This window comes from Phaenicophaeus curvirostris, chromosome 3 (genome assembly GCF_032191515.1).
Source record: "Phaenicophaeus curvirostris isolate KB17595 chromosome 3, BPBGC_Pcur_1.0, whole genome shotgun sequence".
NCBI classification, from domain to species: Eukaryota; Metazoa; Chordata; class Aves; order Cuculiformes; family Cuculidae; genus Phaenicophaeus; species Phaenicophaeus curvirostris.
The window spans coordinates 79966884-79987792 of NC_091394.1; the positions used below are offsets into that span (position 1 = coordinate 79966884).

The following is a 20909-nucleotide window of genomic DNA, read 5'->3' on the forward strand; positions in this document are numbered from 1 at the left end:
ATTGGCCAAGAAATCCTGAAAAGCACAATTTAAATTTTCATTTCCATCCCCAATCCTGAGGCTGGCAAAGAAAATTATTGTGGCAGGTTCTTTTGATTTGTCTTCAAAATCTTTAGCTTTCAAAGTATATTTCAGAATTTTATCTTCAACTACAAAACTTTTCTTTTTCCTTCAACCAGAAAGCCTATGAAAACAAGCTTGTGAAATTGTTATGCCCACCTGCCCTTTTATTTTTGTGCAATATTTTTTGAACACTTTTGAAGTTTCAGAATTGGTGCCTGGGATAAGTTGCCACTGGAAGAAATGCTGAATCAGTTGCCTATTCCAACTGGCTATCAGCAGATGCAGATCAAGCAGCTAAGAACAGATGCTAAGCATGCATTGCCTTGGGGGACCCTTAGACGTCTGGGAGAGATTTGAGGGACATAAAAAGGGAACTCCAGTTGTTGTCACAGAGGTTCTCAGAAAATAGTAGGGATTGAGGAGATTATTAGTAACAAGACTGAGACTTCTGTCTGAGTCATGGGACAAAAAATCCACAGAAAAGGAGATCTCATTAATTTTGCTGTTCAAGGGATGGTTCAGTAATTATGCAGTAATGAAAATTCAGTAATGAAATCCAAACATGTTAGTTAACAGAATATTTATGTTTATATTGCTGTTCATATCTTTGGGGTCCCAACCAATAAGATACCTTCAGCCCTGTCTAAGACCATGCTTGTCATCTTCTATGGGCAAGGAATTTGGTTTTGAAGGCATAGTGTTAAATTTTAATGGTTAACATTATGAGACAGTTATTCCAGACCCATAGCTGTCATTAAATACATTTATTCCCAGTACAAATATAAGTCTGCAAACACACTCATTGTGTTTTTTCCATTCTTATTGCTATAGCAAATACTTCTAGAATTACTTGTATTAGAGTTTTGAACTTAAGGAACTACATAAGGTGATCCAGGTTATCCTCAGTTATCAATCTCAAGGAAAAGGAACATCTGCATTTCATGAACGTGTTTGTAGTTAACTATGTTTTAAGTCCCTCTGAAACCTGGTGAGTCGTAAACACTGTTTCAAAATTGCATTTTAAATTACTAAGAGATACTATTTTGTCATTAGATTTCTATATTTTGTTCATCATATGTTTCCAAGTAGAGAGTTTAATTCTTTAGGTTTTGCATTTTATCAAAAAAAAAAAGCTATTTTTGCTTTTCCCTTGAAATTTGCATAACATTTTGGGATGACGGGAGTATTAGAGGCTTTAAGTTCCCCAAATTGTGCAAGGAAAAATAACAGGGGAAAGGTCAGAAATTTCCAAAAATTTTCAGACTCCTACATTTTCCTCATTAGCATTCTGTGGAAGTTGGGAGAATATAGCAGGGAAATATGCTTACTTTACCATAATATACCTTCTTAGCTGTCCATTAGACACACGACAAGATACACAGATCTTTGCACTGGCCTAACACAGATTATTTTAATGTTTCATTTTATTGTTCACAAATGGAAAACATTTGTATTCTTGTTGCTGAAAAGTGTATTAAGATCATATTTCAGCTTTAAGGTCATATTTTGACAAATTTTGATCTGCAATAAGTCAGTAAAAACCACATAAAAATCACAGTCAGTTAGTAAAATTATTGTTTTATCATGGAATAATCAGGTGATGTTTTGAACTACAATTAAACTAGATTGTTCTTGTAGACATGATAACGCTTGCTCCCAGAGCAAAGAAATTTCACAACATAGAACCATATCACAGAATCACAGAATCACAGGATAACCAGGTTGGAAGACACCCACCAGATCATCGAGTCCAACCATTCCTATCAAATACTAAACCATGCCCCTTAGCACCTCGTCCACCCGTGCCTTAAACACCTCCAGGGAAGGCGAATTAACCACCTCCCAGGGCAGCCTATTGACAGATTTAATCCCATTTATGCACTATGATGAAGAAAACTATGATGAAGAAACTTTTAACTATAGAGTAAATTGTGAAAAATCTGACATAGAATCCAACTACTATGTAAAAAATAAATAAATACTAATTTGTTGCTCTTTTGTATGATTATATAATGTTTATCTAGATGACATCCAGGTTATACACCACCTCAGTTTCAACTGCATGGTGTTTAATAGAGTCAAAACTACTAAAGCAGTCATGCGTAAAAGAAACAGTATTCAATACTGTTTTTAAAAATGAACTAAAGGTCTTCCAAAGTTGGTACTTACTCAAAAATAATAAGTAGGGTGCAAAAGAGTTTTATTAGCTTTGGCAAAATCTGTGGGGGTATTCTGCTTGTGTCATGTTTCTCCAAGTCCATTAAACAATTATCTCTCTTAGTTCATTTATTTTGTCTGATAATGCTCATAGGAAGCTTTGACTTTTTATAGACAAAACAAAATTGAAACCAGACACAGTCAATATATTCTATGGGTTCATCTCCTGTCAGACAATTCACTGAATAAAGCAGATAATAATTCAGTGTTTTACAGCAGCAGTGTCTTCGCAGAAGCCATAAAGAATACTCAGCTACTTTTGCCATAGTTGAGAATGTGGAATGGATTTTGTTTAAGAAGATAATTTCCAGAAAGGTCAGCATACTTCTTCATTTGTATCAAGTTGAATTATTCATTGCATTATCTGAAGTAAAGATGTGCTCTATAGAAATGAATTCAATTTCCTCACAGAACAAATGTCCTCAATCATGTTAACTTAAAAGAATACAGAAAAATAAAAATAATAATTCAGAAATACTTCTATGAAATACTAACAAATATTTGGTGGCAAGATTAAAAAATGTGTTTAGATTGAAGCCAGAGGTACCTTCCAAAAAGACTAAAATGAAAACTAAGTTATTGCCAAATAAATGTCTATTTAATTATTCCAAGTTCAAAAAGTGTGACTGAAATCATGTTTCAGGCTGTTGCACTTCATTGTAGACCAAATATACTAGTAGACATATGGAAGTTAGAACCACTTTTCCTTTTTCCTTCTCAAACACACTTAGCATCAGCAGGAGCAGACTTCCAATGAGAAAGAACCACAGTGACAGAATCCAGGTTTGAGGTGCAAACCTTACACAAATGTGACCTCTGGGTAGGAAATGGTCCCCATATAACTCAATTTCCTACAATGGCCCATATACAACAACAGGTGTATCTTCCCCAGGCCTGATTTTGAATCTAACTTCCTTACTGTTTAACTAAAACCAGGAGAGTATTTCCTATTTAGACAATCTACCTTGAGAGACTCTCCCAAACCACCTTCTTCCCTCTAGGGCAAGTGGATCCTGGGAATACAGACATTTAGTCCAGTTCCCAGTAAGTGCAACCCAGGGAGATGGGTAAATTTTAAGGAAAAGAAAAATCAAATATTGTATTCTAAGAAAGACAAAGTGGAAGCTTAAAAGAACTTTCTGTTTTACACCTTACAAAGAAATAAACTGCAAGTGTTAGGGCTAAAAACTCAAAACAAAAAAAAAACTTAAATAAATGTACTTCTGTTTCACTTCAGACAAAAAGAAAGAACTTTTGGAGGTAAGATTTAATTCTCTTTTGTTTTCAAAGGACATCAATTCATATCAATTAGCAAAGATGCATGTAGCTAGAAGCAGATATGTTACAGGAAATACCAAGAGTCAAAACTCCTCTGTTTGAGCTTGAGCAAGGACTTGAATCTTACCCCCATAACCTGTCTAAGTATCCCAAGCAACAGATTTATGGGTTGCTCTTTTCTTTGTTGCTTGGGCTTAGTTGCTACACTAAATAGCTGAATGAGAATGAAAGTTGACTGACTTTAGAGTCGAAAAGTTAGAGCGCTAATTTGACTTGACCCCCAAAGTGAAGGGCTGTTCCAGTAAATCCTGGATGGAACAGATTGGGCAGGTAATGCTCCTCCCTGAAGTGAAAGCTCTTTTGTGATGAGAGCATACAACTATTATTTGGGAGAACCCCTGCTACAATTCTACTGAACACTCAAATTACTAATTTAAAAAACAACCTCTCAAAATCTCACGACTCTTATAAAATTGCAATTCCATCTTTCGGTTAGAAAATCTATTTAATAACATTGATCTGCCTTATGGTACTCTGCTGCAGGCTGTTAGCATAAGTAAGCTGATTTATGAAATCATTACACAAAATTTATTAAGATTTACATAGACGGAATATTTTATATGGTTATAGTAACCTTTGGAAGACCACATGAGTCTTATCAGTATACATTAGCGGTGTTAAATTTAATAATTTGTATCAGAGTAAGCACAAGAATATAACCATGGGTCAACACAACACTTGAAACTGATGTTATCTAGTAACGTTTGCATAGTGATGACTGTGCTAAGTATAACATATTTAAAACACAACTGTGCTCCAAGACAAAAATGTGTTTAATTTTACATGAAAAAATATTCCCCAAAATAAGAGGATGCTTCCTTGTGTGGTAACATCTTCCCTGGTGCCCAGTTTAGTGATCCAAAGCCCTCTGAAACAAATCTTTTTCATTCTTGCTCCCTTAGATCATACCTTTGAAATGCACACTGTAGATAAACCCTTGGTCAGGACCATAATAGTTCCCTGAGCATGTTTTCATAAAACTGAATATTGTCCCTGACCACTTTGATATCATGTTTATCTCCACTGGACACGTTAGATTTGGACCTCAGGAGGAGGAGAGAACATGCTGGCTCTTTTTATAACACTGATGAAAGTGACAATTATCTGAGTAAACGTTGCAGTCAGAAGTGACTTTTTACTAAACTAGCGTGACATGTCATTCTTTATCACAGAAGAGTGGGTCTTCATGAAAGGCGTTAGTCACACAATATCTTAATACACATTCCAGTCACTAAAAATCATTTCCTTATATCCAATTTACTTGGTAAATGTTTGAAAGGAGCAAATTACTTTCATGTCATCTATCTCAGTCCCTTGAAGAAACAATTTTTTTTCAGATGTAAGCAACATATGAGTGTTAAGTGTACTGTCATAAGAAATGTATTTGTGGTTATATGTTACAAAATTATTCATGCCCGAAGTGAGCCTTTTTTATCCCCTAGTATTCACAACTCACTGTCAGAAGTTTATTAATGCAGCATAATAATTTAACAGCACCACTACTCCCAACCTGTCTTGTTTGTTTAGAGCACAGAAGCAATACATGCCTTCTATCTTTCTAACTTCTATCTTTCCAACTAGCATTTGCTAGTTCTTGCCTTTCTCATATGTCCACCCCAGCCTCCATTCCTTCACTGTTGTAGGAAGGGTTATGCTGATATGTTGAGGCACTTATAAGACTCTTTGTGCTACTGGAAGGGAAAGAACATGAAGCTGTTTCTGCAGAAGGAATTATGAGATATACCTCAAGCTGGCTAGATGGATGGATGTAGTCCAGAGAGTGCTATGAATGCTTTTCTCCTTCTAAAAACTTTCTGTATCCCTCTCGTATTCCCAGGTTTTTTCAGAATACCTCCTCATGTTCTTTGAACCAACAATTCTTTCTCTCAGAACAGGGAGAAGAAGAAGCTGTGAAGAGTGCACTGAACAGCCCCTGCTACTCTGCTAGGCAGAAGAAGGCAAAAGAGAATAACCCATGTGCTAAGAGTAAAAGCTTCCCAACTCTGAAAACAAGGCAGACCTTTGCAAAATTATATTTTATAATGGCCCATTACCCCTAACTGCTTGGGGAGTAGGATCCCCATCAACTGGATCCCTCCTGTGAAAAACAGGGGAACAAAAAATATTTTGTTGGAAAGAATTCCAGGTTCTTATTATAAAATAGAATCAGTTAATTATCAGGGGCAGCTGTATATCTTTGTCCTTTGGGAGATCCTTCATAGCGAAAGATTCTGGAGGTCATAACAGTAAAGATGAAAAATTATGTCCACATGAGATCACTCAACAATCATACTTTCAGGGTTTATGTAGCTGAGCATATGTATATTAAGAGTAATATTTTGTTGTTTTGCTTATATTTCTTTGAGTTACTGTTTGTGACCAAAAATAGATTATTTGATTATGGCTCAAGCCAGTATCAGTGGGGGAAATCTCTTACTGTTATAAAACCACAAGCCTGTTGGTAGCTAGGAGTCTTTAACTAGAACAGGTATGTACACTTTCCACACAATGACAAAGGTTTTCTGATTTTAAATACCTGTCAAAATTACCAAAAATTATCAGAAAAGATGATGAGTGTTTTAATCCCTGTAAACAATCACAACATCTTTCTAAATTTCCCTAACAGAAGCTAGGTGAAACTAGTTTCAACAGCCATTTCACTACTTGACATCTTGTGAATCCAGGGAGCTACGTCACTGCAAGCTTCTTGCAGTGGAATATTATTTTTAACTTTCATTAATCTCTTTTCTTTAGTCTAAAGGGAAAAAACTAGCAAGAATGAAGACAGAAAAAAAGAGCTTTTGATAACCTCATTTCACATAGTCACAGAAAGAGCAGTTACCATCTTCAGAGCTGTTTGATAGTATTTGAGTCCTCTTTTTAAAGCACACAAGAATATGGCAAATGTATCAATATCAGATTACTGTCAATGCAAAATGAGTGAAGATTATATGGTAATATCAATGTATAATATAATTTAAATACTTATAACCCAGAAAAGTTTTTAAAATTAATTCAGAATATCTGTCTTTAACAAAACCGAGTATTACAAAAGACAGTTTCCACAATATGAGCATTCAGATTACGACCAGATTTATTTTTTCTGTCATGAAGATTCTCAGCCAAACCATGTGTTTAAAAAACCCACATCTGAAGTTATTTTCCACTGAAATAGTGGAACAAGAATCATGAATCTTACACAAACAATTTAAAAATGTGCCTTGAACATCGCTTTTTATGCAGTCAGTCTTTTGCATGAAAGAGAAAGTGATGAAAATTATAATCTAATGTGACTGCAAGGGGTTGGAGCTCTCTCTGTACTTGTTTGATTCTTCAAGTGTTTGGGCAGAAAATAGAATTTGCGCAATCTTTGTGAATGGACGAAACTGCAAGAGAAATCAAGATAAGACTTAAAACAGATGGAGACCATATGAGGAATTAGGACACTACATTCTAAAATGGGAGCTGAACACTTTACAAATAAAAATTAAATGTAAGTAATATCTGGAAGCTTTCAGAATGAGCTGAAAGATACTACTAAGGATGAAAATCTTTGTTGGAACAGTAGCTCTTGTTATGAATAATTCAGGAAAACTAGATGCCCATATACACAATTTGCAATCTGTAGGCTATGCAAGGACTGGTTAAGTGAAAACATAACGTGATCCTCAAGCAGCAACCTGATTGTCACAAACCAGAAGGCCTTCCAGGAAATAGGTGGAACCTATGTCTGAACTACAGCTTACTCACAGAGGTGAATTGCAGGGAGTATATCAAAGAGGGTAAAAAAAATCAGGCCTAGAAGGAAATCAAGGACTTACAGCCTGAAGAAGTGTATATTGGTCTTTTAGGTAAGCAGAAGACATGGATTACTAGACTTAGTATAGTAGTTATAATTTACTGGGGCTGAGAGGAAAGTCAGATTATTCTAGATGATGTAATGTAAATGCCCACTAGAACTGCATCCAGAACCACTTCTGAGAAAGTTCTGGTAATCATCTCTTAGGTTTAACTCTCAGTGTGCTGTAGAATTTAAGCCATGGAATAGCGTCAATTATCTTATTCTGGCATCATATCATATTGGTACTATGGAGCTAGCATCAATTTGAACCAACAGCCTTAAGGAGAAAAGAGAAAGAAACCTCAACAGAAATGGGAGAGGTTTTGTAGATATACTTTTTTGGCACATACAAATGCTAGTGATATTTTCTCAGATAAGTTGGCAGCTTACTTGTTTTAAGCACTGAACTTGTGTTGGACTCTTAGATGTCAATCAGGAAAATGAGATTAGGGAGTGTGAAATTTACATCTGAACTTCATTCTTGACTCCAAGGACCAAAAGAAAAAACAGCTGCTGGTCAGGAAGATAGCAGGTAGTTGCATAAAGCCTAGAAATTAATCAGTGAGTCTAATATGTACAACTGATCCTAATCTAGGTCATGACATTATGAATGATTAAAAAAATGATAGCTTTCTTTCACCAGAGAGAGGAAAATACAATACTGTAGTAATAAAAGCATGCAATACACTTAAATAATGACACACAGGGAAAAAAAAAATGGTCTAGGAAAAGGATTTTTATGGGCTGGCCTAGGCATGTAATTTCAAATACCTATTGAGAATCTTTCTCCAATGACAGAAAGCAACAAAATATTTTTAAAGGTCTGAGGAAGCCCCCAATAGACTTGGCACCCCAAGAAGCTCTCCCTAGGAAACTGATAGTGAATGCTGGACTATCGAATGTGGAAACTTCTGTGAAATACACAGGAATTATTTAATTTAGGCATGCTAAAAGGCTAGAGAATAAGAAATCCAATACTCCTTCACCTAAACTGGCAAAAATTGACAGTGACTGGGAAAGGTGCATGCATTCAAGAATTAAAAAGCTAGAATTTGTGCAAGAAGTCTTGATAGACAAGTTAGTACCTGAGCTAATTATTTGCTTGGATTTAATTATTGCTAATGGCTGCCTAATAAACACCAGAAACTCTTTCTTAGAAAGTAAGCAGGTGGAAAATTCCCTTCCAAAAAGCAGCTTGGCTTTGCCAAGAGTAAGTAATAGTATTTTAAAATTATAATCTCTATCTAGAGGTCAAACTATAGTAGTATTTTACATTCCATCCTCAGGTAAGAAGATGTGAAAAATGGTTGGAATCTGCTTCAGGGTGATCTCAGCTGTTGCATAAGAAATTATTAGTTGCTCCACTTCAGATTTTTCTGATAAGCAACAAATACTATAATGGAAAATCCATCACAAAATGTGAAAGAATAAATATAGTAGGTACTGATAAGAACAGAATGGGAGGATGAACTCACAGGGTTTCCTTTGAATTTCTTCCAGTTAGTACTGAATGTAAAAAACTGAAATCGCAGAAGAGGTTTTGAAGTCAAAAATGAGTTCTTAGAATCAAAGGCTCAAATTACACTGTACAGCATAAGACTAATAACAAAACTGAACAATACTGGTAAGGGCATATACTACTAAGGAAGATGATGGTATAACCAATCTTGCATAACAATAAACCTGTGTAAAAAACTTTGTGTTCATTACCTCTTGTTTTAGATAACAAAGAATGTGTAACTTTATCCTGCGGGATTGAGATTGGACATCAATGGAGATAAAGCCAAGATAAAAAGGGGAAAATGTACCAATATAACTGTAGTATCACTGAAGCTGTATATTTCCTACTTTCAAAAGATTTATGGCTACTTTATCTCTCTCTTAACCTGTTTCCTATGTTGGTGTCTGTAAAGCACATAGAACATGGGTTGAAATAGAATCTTAGAATCATAGATTTTTTTAAGTTGGAAAAGACATTTAAGATCAACCAGTTTAACCCTTACCCTAGAACTGCCAAGCCACCACTAAATCATGTCTCTCAGTGCCACGTCTACATGTCATTTAATTAACTCCAGAAATTGCTCAACCACTTCCCTGGCCAGACTGTTCCAACACTTGACAACCATTTCCATGAACATTTCTTTTTCCTAATATCCAATATAACACTCCCCTGGCACAACTTGAGGCAATTTCTTTTTGTCATCTCTTTTGTTACTTGAAAGAAGAGATCGAAACCCACCTCATTACAACCTCCTTTCAGGTAGTTGTAGAGAGTGATAAAGTCTCCCCTTAGCCTCCCTTTCACCAGACAAATCAACACATAAGCTGAAGACACCAGCATGAAACTGAATCATAGACAATGATTGCTTTGAAGTTTGACTGCAATCTGAGTCCATGCCAGGTAACTTCAGTAACCCAGAAGTGCTGTCACTCACGTTTGCAGAGAATATTCCACAGGCACCTTTTTCAAGTTAACTGCTGTAAGGATCTCAGCTTATCATCAGAAAAAATGAGCAAAGGTCTCCTAAAACTGGAACAACAAATGACTTGTTAGGGCACTGGCAGTACCACAGGTTGGTGGCCTCAGTCTCTGTCCACTTCAGAAGCTGGCAGATAGTGCTTGCTTGTAACTGAATAACTTCAATAACTTCCCAGATTCTTTTCTGATAAGAACTAAGTGCATTGAAACTAAAAGAAGCCCCAGAGACTTATTATTACTGTTATTTTATTATTATGATATTGCTTATTTTTGTTAGATCTGGGGCCCTAGTGAGATACAAGCACAAGAATGTCTTAGCAAATCTGGAAAGCTGTATCTTGAACTACAAACTGAGAAAATGCATATTAAGTTCAACAACTGTAATACTAAGTACCATTGTGTCCCTTACCACTACCTGGCTTCTGCTGGTAGGAACCAGGTAGATATGTCAGGAAGGAGAGGAGATGTGATCCAACAGACTCTGTGCACCCTCTGTGAATAATGAGGGAATGCATTTAATGGTGTCCTTGAGCTGACGCTTAGACACTGTGACATATTCCAGAAATCCACAGTTCATCCATTAGTTTCTGTCATCCACCATTTGATGGTGTACAATAATCACAGAAAGGGGCCTAAGCTAGTTACTTTCGTGAATGGTTCACAGCAAAAGAGGCAAGCATAAAACCCATCTTTTCTCCTGACTTACTTATAGAATATTTGTAAAAGTGCAAAACAGATTATTTTTCTTTGGTAGAAGTAAATGATCCCTTAGAAAACTATGGTACTCCTAAAGAGAAGAAAAATTAATTCAGAACTAATTCAGAGCTTGAACTAGACAAAACCAACATAGGCCGAACTGGCTTTTTACATGCTTGTAAAGGAAAACATGAAGAAAATATTTGACTCAGTGAAGGCATATATATGAAAAAAAAGCCACACGTAAAAACTTTAAAAAGAAGGGCTGGTTTTATTAAATGGCCCAAGAAAAAGCATGGGAGAGAAAGGCTGAGTAAATCTAATGATTCATATGGTAAATATAAATAAAAAGAGTCCATATGTGGAGAAAGAGTTAGGTTACATATGCAAATTCTAATTTCCTCATAAGTAGAACTGGTAGAATTTGGTTCTCCCAAAATAAAATGATGTTTTATATTTTGTTTGACTCTGAACCAAATTACAGCAAAGCAGTTTTCAAGTTCCCTGCTAAATTCAAATCTTACAAATTCTAAAAACTTCCCAAATTTGAAAATCCATTAAAAAAATCTATTTGTCATTTTAATATTATTTTTACTTCACATAAATTATGAAACAGGTTAGATCCTTTGGTTATTGATAATACCCGTGATTTGACCCAAATGGTCTTTTTTTACCCCTGTAATTTAAATTTTCAAGTAATATAAAAAATATTGAAAAGAAAGCATCCATAATATCCAAAATGATATTTTGGTCCAATAGCCTGAAATCACATCTATTTCTGAAATGGTAAGCTCTGTAACAGAACTTTTTCCCATAGAAATTTGTACCGAACTGAGCTTGCTTATGTTTTTAAGCATTTTAAACAATTTCTTTGTATATTGCCTTTTGAAAACTGTTGGAAAAAAGATTTTCCTCTTCCCAGCTGATACCACAGTTCTGAAAACTTCACTGGGAATGTCACTGATATGCAATCCAGTATTCAGAGACTCAATGAAACGAGTTCCATGAAAGAGTTTGAACAGGCAGCAAATGAAAAAAACCCTCAGAAGTAATTTAGATCGGAGTAAAATGTTTTTGAGTTGGCAAAGGGAAAGTAGTTTGCTGAAGTCATGTCATCTGTAATTTGTTAAGCTAGTTATTCTTTTTTCAATCCTGTTTGAAGTATCAGCATTTCCAGTATATCGGGTTGATTGGCAGAGGTGGTGTATGACTTCTGATAAACCCCAGTAAAACTTTTCATTCCTATCTGAGATTGTCCACATTCTGAAGGAGTTCCTTTCAGCTAAAACAACCACGCATTACAAACATCATCACATGCCTATTACTCCTTAGCATCACAGCAAGTCAAAACTTCAGAGGGGCAGACAGCAACATTGTTTAGTGCATATGCCGGGGACTGACCTCATTTTAATCTCAGTAACTGATCTGAAAGAAATCCTAAGCCATGGGAAATAATACACAACTAAAAAGACAAAAAAGACTATTATGATTTTCAAAAGTAATAGACATGACAAAAGGTAGCTCATAAAATACTCCAGGAATAACCACATCACTATCGGCAGAACTATCTGTTTAAGATAATAGGAAGCACTATTTGAAATCTAACACTTCTATGATCTGTACAGGTATCCCACATTTTTCTCCTTACCATTTTGTATTCTTTCCAGGTTTTTTGAAAATCCAGACTCCCATCTTCTCGGTGCTGTATAACCGTCCATCCTCCTCCAGCAATTTCCATATTGCAGAAGACCTATGCAGTAATAAAAAAATAACTAAAAACCCCGACAATAAAATGAACTTGCATTGGAATCCTGTCATCTTGGGAAAAAAAATATTTGAGAATAATGGAATTAAGGAAGCCTGTTTTCCTGTGGAATTATACTCTATGCTCTCAATGGTATCCTCAAACACTTGATTGCAACTGGAGCTCTCCTTATATTCAATGCAATTCTTCCAGTAGTGTCTCCAATTTTCAGAGTATTATGAAAGAACATGTGCCTATCATTCCTGCTCTGCATCCTCAGCTTTCTTCTTCACATGCAGTTCATGCTCCTTTCCTATTTTATCTGCAGTGCCCCTGAAATCATTCCCTTCCTCTTAACAAAGGGGTATTTTTTTCAGTGATAATAATGTTCCCTACAGTTTTCAGCATTCTGTCAGTCTGCCTAAGAAAAATACTTCAGGAATTGTAACAGAAAATAGTCATTCAAGTGGTCCAAAATGTAGCACAAATGAGATAATTCACTTTTGCTTTGTATTGCAATGTTACCTGTAGTGTGCTGGGCAGTGTCCAAAACCAGAAACAGCTGATCTCAGTCTGAACTGCTTTATAGCTGACAGAGGACATAGATAGGAACAGACTCAAGAATAGAGGTCATCTTAGAAACTAAGACCTATATCTAACATCTAAGACATACTCTGCTATCAATAGCCTTCTAATTTGGATACTGAGATACCATATATTAAGGATAGTTTAAAAATTTCACTATTTTGCTAAAACTTGATGTTAGAATATTGTGCTAACTGGAATATGCTATCAATCTTTAATAATCCATAGGATAATCAAAATGGATATTTTTTTCATTCATTTTTCACTCTTTTGAGATCATACTTTCAAAAATACAGAAAATTAATTATGAAAACATGCAGATACTTCTTATTCTTCAATTTTCTTGGTATGTGGTGAGTGATAGTATTAATTTTTGTTCATATTTTTTGAGATCTAATTAAGTTTCTGAGTGCTACTGACTCAAGAAAATTTTCCTGATTTTCATTTCCGTCTACTCATCCATGCTATATTGGCACTGCAACTATCTCAAATTTCATTTGTCTATGGTCTTGAATTGTTTTTAAGTAAGATGTCAATTTATAAGACTTGAAGAGGTGTTACCCGTTGGCTCAACTTTTTGGCATTCACACCAACAAGAGTCAATCTATTCAGCACTGATTTGTAATTTATAGCTTCATGTTGCCTTGCCAAATTGAAGTTTGCTATCCGATTCAGTTGAATAAAAATTTGCCCTTGCTTGACTAGAGAACCATATTCCACCCTCAGGCAGATCAATTCCAAATCTTTTCTACTCATAAGTATTATCAAAGTAAGCCTGTGTAAGTGTTCTCTTTTTTAATTTGCTCCACACAGGCTGAGTGAAGGCATGCGTGGTATAGGAAGGAAACATAATACCAAACAGTGCAAACATGTGAACTTGATTTAGGGTAACCACAAGAAAGCCCACAATTTCTAGACAAACATTTCTGGTCCTATTCCTCCTTCAGGGAAGACATTGTGAGTGAAAATATTTACCTACAGGATTTAATTTCTTTAGTCTGATTTACAGTGAGAGTTTCTAAATGATGGATTTACTTCCCTTATAAGTTGTTTCAAGCTCCAATGAATCCACTGCCAGTTTCTAAAGCATTAAATCCTCAATTGTATTAAGACTACTAATTTTAAAGACACACACAAATTATGGGATTTTCATACTAAAACATAATAAAATACCGATAAAAGACTTCGATGTTTTCTGAATAATATAGCAAGTTAAGAGAAAACCGCACAATGAAAGGAAGATTTACAACAGCATATTATTCACTAGCCATCATTGTGTGGTCTGGCACTTTCTGCAGTGCTAGACACAAACACCTGCTGTATTAATATGAGTGCCAAGCCGATTATAGATGTTCACTGCACATGGCTCTAGCCAACAAATGTCCTGGACTGGCTTCTGTCCCAGACAAGGTCAAGCCACTCAGCTATTAAACACCTTTTAACATGTTCTGGTATTTAACCCTCTAAGTGAAAAGAAAAGAATGAAGAAAAGTGACTCTGAATTTGTATATATTTTTAGATTCTGATCTAAAATAACCTGATTTAGATTAAAAAGTCAGCCAAAGCATTTTACTCTTGCCCTTCCAAAGGTATGGGTAAAAATACTCAAGGTCCTAAAAGGCACATGTGGGATTATTAAAAAATATTTTAGCTTTATGGGCTGAATTAATACAAACTTCATAATAATCATTAAGAGGTAATCCTAATTTAAAAAAAAAATTAGATGGGGACTACCATCTACCACATTTTAAGTGCATTCACAAGTAAGACATCATAAGTCTACGCTTTTGGCATGGAGGAACAAGCTTAAGATCAGCCAGCTGAGATTCAGGGAAAATGTATCTGCTGTGCAAGAAACCAGGTCTGAAGGTAACTGTGTTGGGACAATGTCTCTATAGTCTATGGAGCTATCACATGTTTAATGATTTAAAAATCTAGCAGATATGCTCAGAGAGACCATTGACAGCAATTTGGTGGGAAGCTCACAGGCAGAATATAGAGAGGAGGGAGTGGAGGTAATGGTAATTTACGGTAATGGTGGCGACAGCTTTTGCAGAGCCATAAAGACCTAGATATAGGGACTCCCCTAGTAATTAATAGCATTACATTTTCAGTGCAATGCACCCAGAGACTAGTAGAAGTCATGCTTGTGAGGGCGTTAGAGGGGGCAGGAAGAAAGTCTACTATATTGATCCAAAGGGAGATACAGAGGTTCTGTCTGCACACAGACCAATCCCCCTGGCCTCCTGCAGCTCCTGAAGGTGACGTGGTTCCTTCATCTGCAAAACAGCAACCTCACTCCCTCTGCTCATCAGCAGGCTCTGCTTACCCTGTAGTTGACTCCACCTCTGCAGAAGACTAAGAGGACTCTTCTTGTCTTTACTCTCACTAAGACCTAGAGACAACTATTTGCCAACACCATCAGGCACTGCGCACACTCACACACCCCAAAGTAAGGCAATTAATTAGCTTAATACTTGAAGCCTATCTTTTTCTTGTCCTATTTCAAAAATATGGTATATTATTATGAACCTTTTAAACAGAAATGAATCATTATTTTTCTGATGCATGATTGGAGAACTAATGAACTAAACTAATGAACTACTGAAACCAGGAACATGAAAGAAAAATTGCAATCTAAATTTGTGAGCATATAAAAATGAGGCATAAAAGTGACATGGAGTGGCAAGCATGAGGAAAATTTTCTATGAATACATAGATATGGTAAAGTAGCATAAAACTAGAACTGACTGTAGCATTCATATACATGACAAAGGCTTATTTTCTACTGAACTTCAAGATTCTAGTAAGTATCCAATGAAATGAAGGTATATTTTTGTGACCTGAAGTATAAAATTACTATACAGTTGCCAGTGGCAGTGAGTATTACAGAAGGTAACAATATATTAGGCCTCTTAAGACATGTCAGAGTCTGCATTGCATTGTGATAATGCAGATAACTAAAATGGCTTTAAAAAATCAGTATGTCTCCATGGAGTGGCTATCAGGTTATTACCTTGGGTCCCACAGCAATCTAACTGTGTTAGCTTGGTGCTGCCTCTGGGCTAATTAGTCCTGGCACAGTGCTGCACTGGTGTGATTTTGAAGCTATCTCAACTGGAGTTAGTTCAGCTATCTCTGCACAGCAGTACTTTGCAGATTGTTAATACAAACTTAATGTCTGAAAAAAACATCTGTAAAAGCGATCTCACTCCTCACGCACCCCTGGGATCAGCTCTTGCTCTGTTATCACTACAGCAAGACAGAAAGAGGTGGTATTAGAAACACCCTCTGCATTTTCTCCCTCTCCCTCCCTCCCTCTCTCTCTCTCTCACTCTCTCTACCCCCTACCCTACTTCCCTAATTTTCTTGCTAAAACTGGAAGACTACAGGAAAAAATAATGCAGTGATATCAACTGAGTCATGCTGCCTGTAGTGGTTGATTGCAGTGTCTGCAAACAGGGATCTAGCAGAAACACATTGTAGCTTCCATTGTGTCACTGTCCTTGCATCACCATTGAAGCCAGTTTAGGGCAAGTATACCATAACATCATTGCTACAGTGCTTTCAGGTAATCATCATTTTCCATTGCAACCCAGCTTCTAGGAATGGTCTATCAACCATTACTATGAACCATATAAGGCTAAAAAAAACCCCAGTGACAATTTGTGCATGCAACTGGGACTCTAACAGTACATGTCTGCTTGAGTTCAACAATTTCCACAGAACTGCTTTCATTGCTCTTGTTGTGTTCAGTAATGCTTAAAGAGGCCTATGTCCTTTATGTTGTGTCAATTATCTTTCCATTCACATTCACTAGAATTACACTGATCTTTGCCCATAACACTTCCCACTCCATTTCTGCCCATGGTTTAAGGAATTCTAACACCTTAGTAAACTGTAGCATCTTGACATTTACAGGCTTCCAAAAGCCTTTAGTAAAACCAAATTTGGTTTAGAGATAAGTTTTACATCTCTTAATATCATCATAAAATGACTACAGACAATAAAATTGGTAATGTTTCGAGAGTTAGTATAATTTAGGCTTAGGTCATTCTCTCGTATTCCTAGCTTCAACTGAATCAGATACCTTAGCACCAACAGCCCTCTAAAAATCAGTCTCCTTTAGAGACTGATGTTTCATTTTCATCAAGAAAAAACTCCCAAAGGTCTTTTCTGAGAAGAAAGAGATAATACTTGTTTAATTGCTTCAATGAGTGCTAATAATTCAGTATATATTGTTCTTTACAGCCAAAAATCAACATCCCTGCTCCTTAGAAGAAAAGCATGATTTTTGCAAATCTTTATCTTTAAAACCTACTCATTCTGCTATTTCTTTCCCTGTGCTGCCAGACAATCCCCTCCATTGGCTTGCTCATTATAGCACTTCACTAATTCTCTTCTAAACTTTATCACAGATTTATTTACAGCTATAATCTGATTCAACTGAACTTGCCAAGTGGGAGGAAGTGAGTCTACTATTATATGTAAGTTGGTACGTAGGAAGGATTCCCCATCAGTGAGAAAGAAGAATGTCTGCAATAATTGTTTAGAATTTTTTTTACTGTAGTTTTTTTCAAGACTGAATATGGCCTGGGTTACTTATACCAGTACAACATTTTGCAGAATAACAACTTCAATAAGGTCTACAAATGCTCCTTTAGCACCAAAGTAACATCATATTAAAAACAAGAAAAGAAAATAAATATTTACCTTTTTAGGATCTGATACATTATTAATATAAATAGTATAGACCCCACTTTTGTTAAAACCAGATTGGTATACATCTGCACAGTCTCGGAAAGGCTTTTCTTCCTCCTTTTTTGCATTTTTTAGTAAAACTGCAAAACAATAAAAGTGATAAAATGAGTCACAACAGCAATCTTAAGAATTTCTGTGTCAAGGAAGTAAATTTTTTCACATTGTATTCCTTTTAAACATATATAGTGATAACTGTGCTATGGTCCTTATACTGTACATTCGGTAAATTCTATTAAAGAACTAATATGAAATTTCTAGACAGACAGCAGAGCAGGCACCAGCAAAAGTAAGTCAGGATGCAAATGGCTAAACAGATCATCCTGTCTACTGACAGGTGAGCATTCCTTCTGAGTGTGAAGGTCTGTGCAACTGCAAGTGTTGCCCCTGATTCAAAATGTGTCTGGGAGGTTGCCAAAGGATATCCTAGAAATGACACATGGATGTGGATAAGCTTATACAATGTTGTGATCTGAGACAGATGCTCACCTAAGACAACAACACAGAACCCTGGAAAGAAAGATCTTGTGCCCTTCCACACTAGGGCACTGCTTTTTTGAGCAGCTTAGTAGCTTGGGGCAAGGGAGATGGGTGCTTAAGCTTATTTTTTTTGGCAGAGAACTATTTCATGGTTTTCATATCTACATACATAAATGTTGCTAGATGCAATTATTGGAGAAAAAAAGAAAAAATCAGTACTACTGAACTAAGTTATTCAGTCACAATTTATTGAATTTTTTTTGCTCAGAACAGGAAAACAATTAAATATCCTTCTCTCTAGGTGGGCATTTTACAAATATGTCATATTCTTTTTGCCTTTTAGGTGTTTTATTTTGCTTTTTTAAAAGGTAATTTTAAGAAATAAACCCCCTTGCTTCTCCTTTTCTGTTTATTTGCTGCATATTATTTTTATCCAAGACCATCAATAAAAATGAAACCTAGTTAATATACTTGCGTATGAACTTCAATTGGAAAATCAATGGCTTTGAAAACTGGCCATATTTGGAAAAGGTAGCACTGGCAACGAAGTAGATTGCACACTTCCCCAGGTGGTGGCAGAGTATGAGGTCCTCAGCAAGGTAAGCATCAACAGTGCATCCTAAAGGTACTGTTTTTTGGAGAAGGCATAGAACTGAGGCCTTCATATAAAAAAAAATAAAAAAAAAAAAAAAAATAAAAAAAAAAAAAATTAAAAAATATAAAAAGAAAAAAAAAAAAAAAAAAAAAAAAAATTAATAAAAAAAAAAAAAAAAAAAAAAAATAAATTCAATAAACAAAATATAGTAAAATAAAGAAAAAAAAACTAAAAAAAAATAAAAAAAAACAAAAAAATAAAAAAATAAAAATACAATATAAAAAGATAAATAAAAAACAAAAAAAAAAAATAAAAATAATAATAAAAATAAAAATCTACAGGTAGATATTAATTATCTTATCTCTATTTGACTCTTATACACACATTGAAATCCATCTGGAAATAACTGCATGAAAGTCAATCAAGAAAATTTGAATTTGGTTAATTTTTAACTGAAAGTTTGACAAAAAAATCCTGAGTATATAATAAAGTTCATATTTTTAAACTTTAACCAAGGAAAAATTTTAATTTTTGAGGAATTAAAATTAGATTTGAAAATAATTTTCTAAGGAGATGGATCTCTAGGAAGCCTACTTAGATATATTTTTTTCCTCATTGATAAAGACTAGAAAAAAAACCACAATAAAACTGTTGTTGATGTAAGAGATGAAGGACAGATAGATGCCATAGATATGCCCAGTTCCTTCTACCCTTCCTCTCAGTATCAGACAGCTGAAATACCTGAGATTACAGACAGATGATGTGTTCTTTCCCTATAGACTAAACAAACCAATATCCTTCTTTTGCAGCAGTGGGTTTTATTCAGTGAACCACTGTAGCCAGGAGAAATGATTTTCCTTGGGTGCCTCATTCCTCTCTCAGGAGTTGGTGCTCCCACTGGAAGGAAAGCTCAGCTCCTTTTGAAGGAGCTGAACTGTTACAGATTGCAGCACAGTATGTTAAGCATGATCGGCATAAAGTTCAGCTTTTCTTAATACATCAGACAGTAAATTTGCAAGAATGGCACAAAGTTATCAGAAAATTAGGACTCAGGAATGTAACTGGTAATGTTCTTTTGAGGTAAAATATGTTTTTTCTGCAGTTTGCAGTTGTTTTTCTAACTTAATATTCCATACAATTTCCAAACCACTTCTATCTACTATAGCTCCAGAGTGTTTTTTCTATAACATTAGACAAACCTTGAATCCTTTATATGTCAAGTGATGTTTCTGAATGATACATTGTCTCACATATGGAGAATGTGTAAATGAATTTTTAAAAAGAAACAAGGCTCAAATAAAGTAGTTCTAAAACAAAATATGAAGCCATTACATTTCTTTGTTCAGCTTCAAGATCTTATTTGACTTTGCACAGATTACTAACATTGGTTTAGGTATTTTCAAATCAATGCTTACTCCAAAGTTTCATGTACCTGAAGAAAGAGTGAAGAAATATTATCATTTTTAAACCTGAATGCACAGCCAAAATTTGGAGCCCCGGAGGGATTTTTTTGCTTGTCTTTTCTGGATGAATAAACTGGTGATGAAGTCATGCTCCTTTGAAGCAATGATGGTTATGTGGAAAATCCTTCTTTACTGAACATAAGGAGAATAAACAAGAGAAATAAGTTCAGGGGTCTCCCCAGAGCCTTCTCCTCTCCAGGCTGAGCAGCCACCACTCTCTTAGCCTGTCCTCATAGCAGAGTTGTTCCAGCCCTCTAATCATTTTTGTAGCCCTCCTCTGGACCCATTCCAACAGTTCACAGCCTTCTTATGTTGGGGATTCCAGCACTGGGCACAGTACTCCAGGTGGGGTCTCAAGAGAGTCAAATAGAGGGAGAGAATCACCTTCCTCGACCTCTGGCCAAAATTCTCTTGATGCTGCCCAGGATAAGGTTGGCCTTCTGGGCTGTGAGCATACGTTGGCAGCTCATGTTTTGCTTCTCATCAATGAGCACCCACAAGTCCTTCTCTGCAGGGCTAGTCTCAATTACATCATCCCCCGTCCTATACTGAAACTACGGATTGCCCCAACCTAGGAGTAGGATCTTGCACTTGGCCCTGTTGGACCACATCAAGTTCACACAGGCCCACTTCTCCAGCTTGTCCAGGTC

At 35.8% G+C, this 20909-nt stretch overlaps 1 protein-coding gene across 1 annotated transcript in view; it reads right to left on the minus strand.

Annotated features, from left to right (window-relative positions):
- Nucleotides 1-20909, minus strand: part of ANGPT1 (angiopoietin 1) — a 170138-nt gene that overhangs the window by 37472 nt on the left and 111757 nt on the right. Inside the window, exons 5-6 of the mRNA XM_069854533.1 lie at nucleotides 17677-17804; nucleotides 12283-12384 (exon numbers count right to left, since the gene is read on the minus strand). Of these exons, the coding sequence (XP_069710634.1) occupies nucleotides 12283-12384; nucleotides 17677-17804 (230 nt within the window). The remainder of the gene's footprint in view (nucleotides 1-12282; nucleotides 12385-17676; nucleotides 17805-20909) is intronic.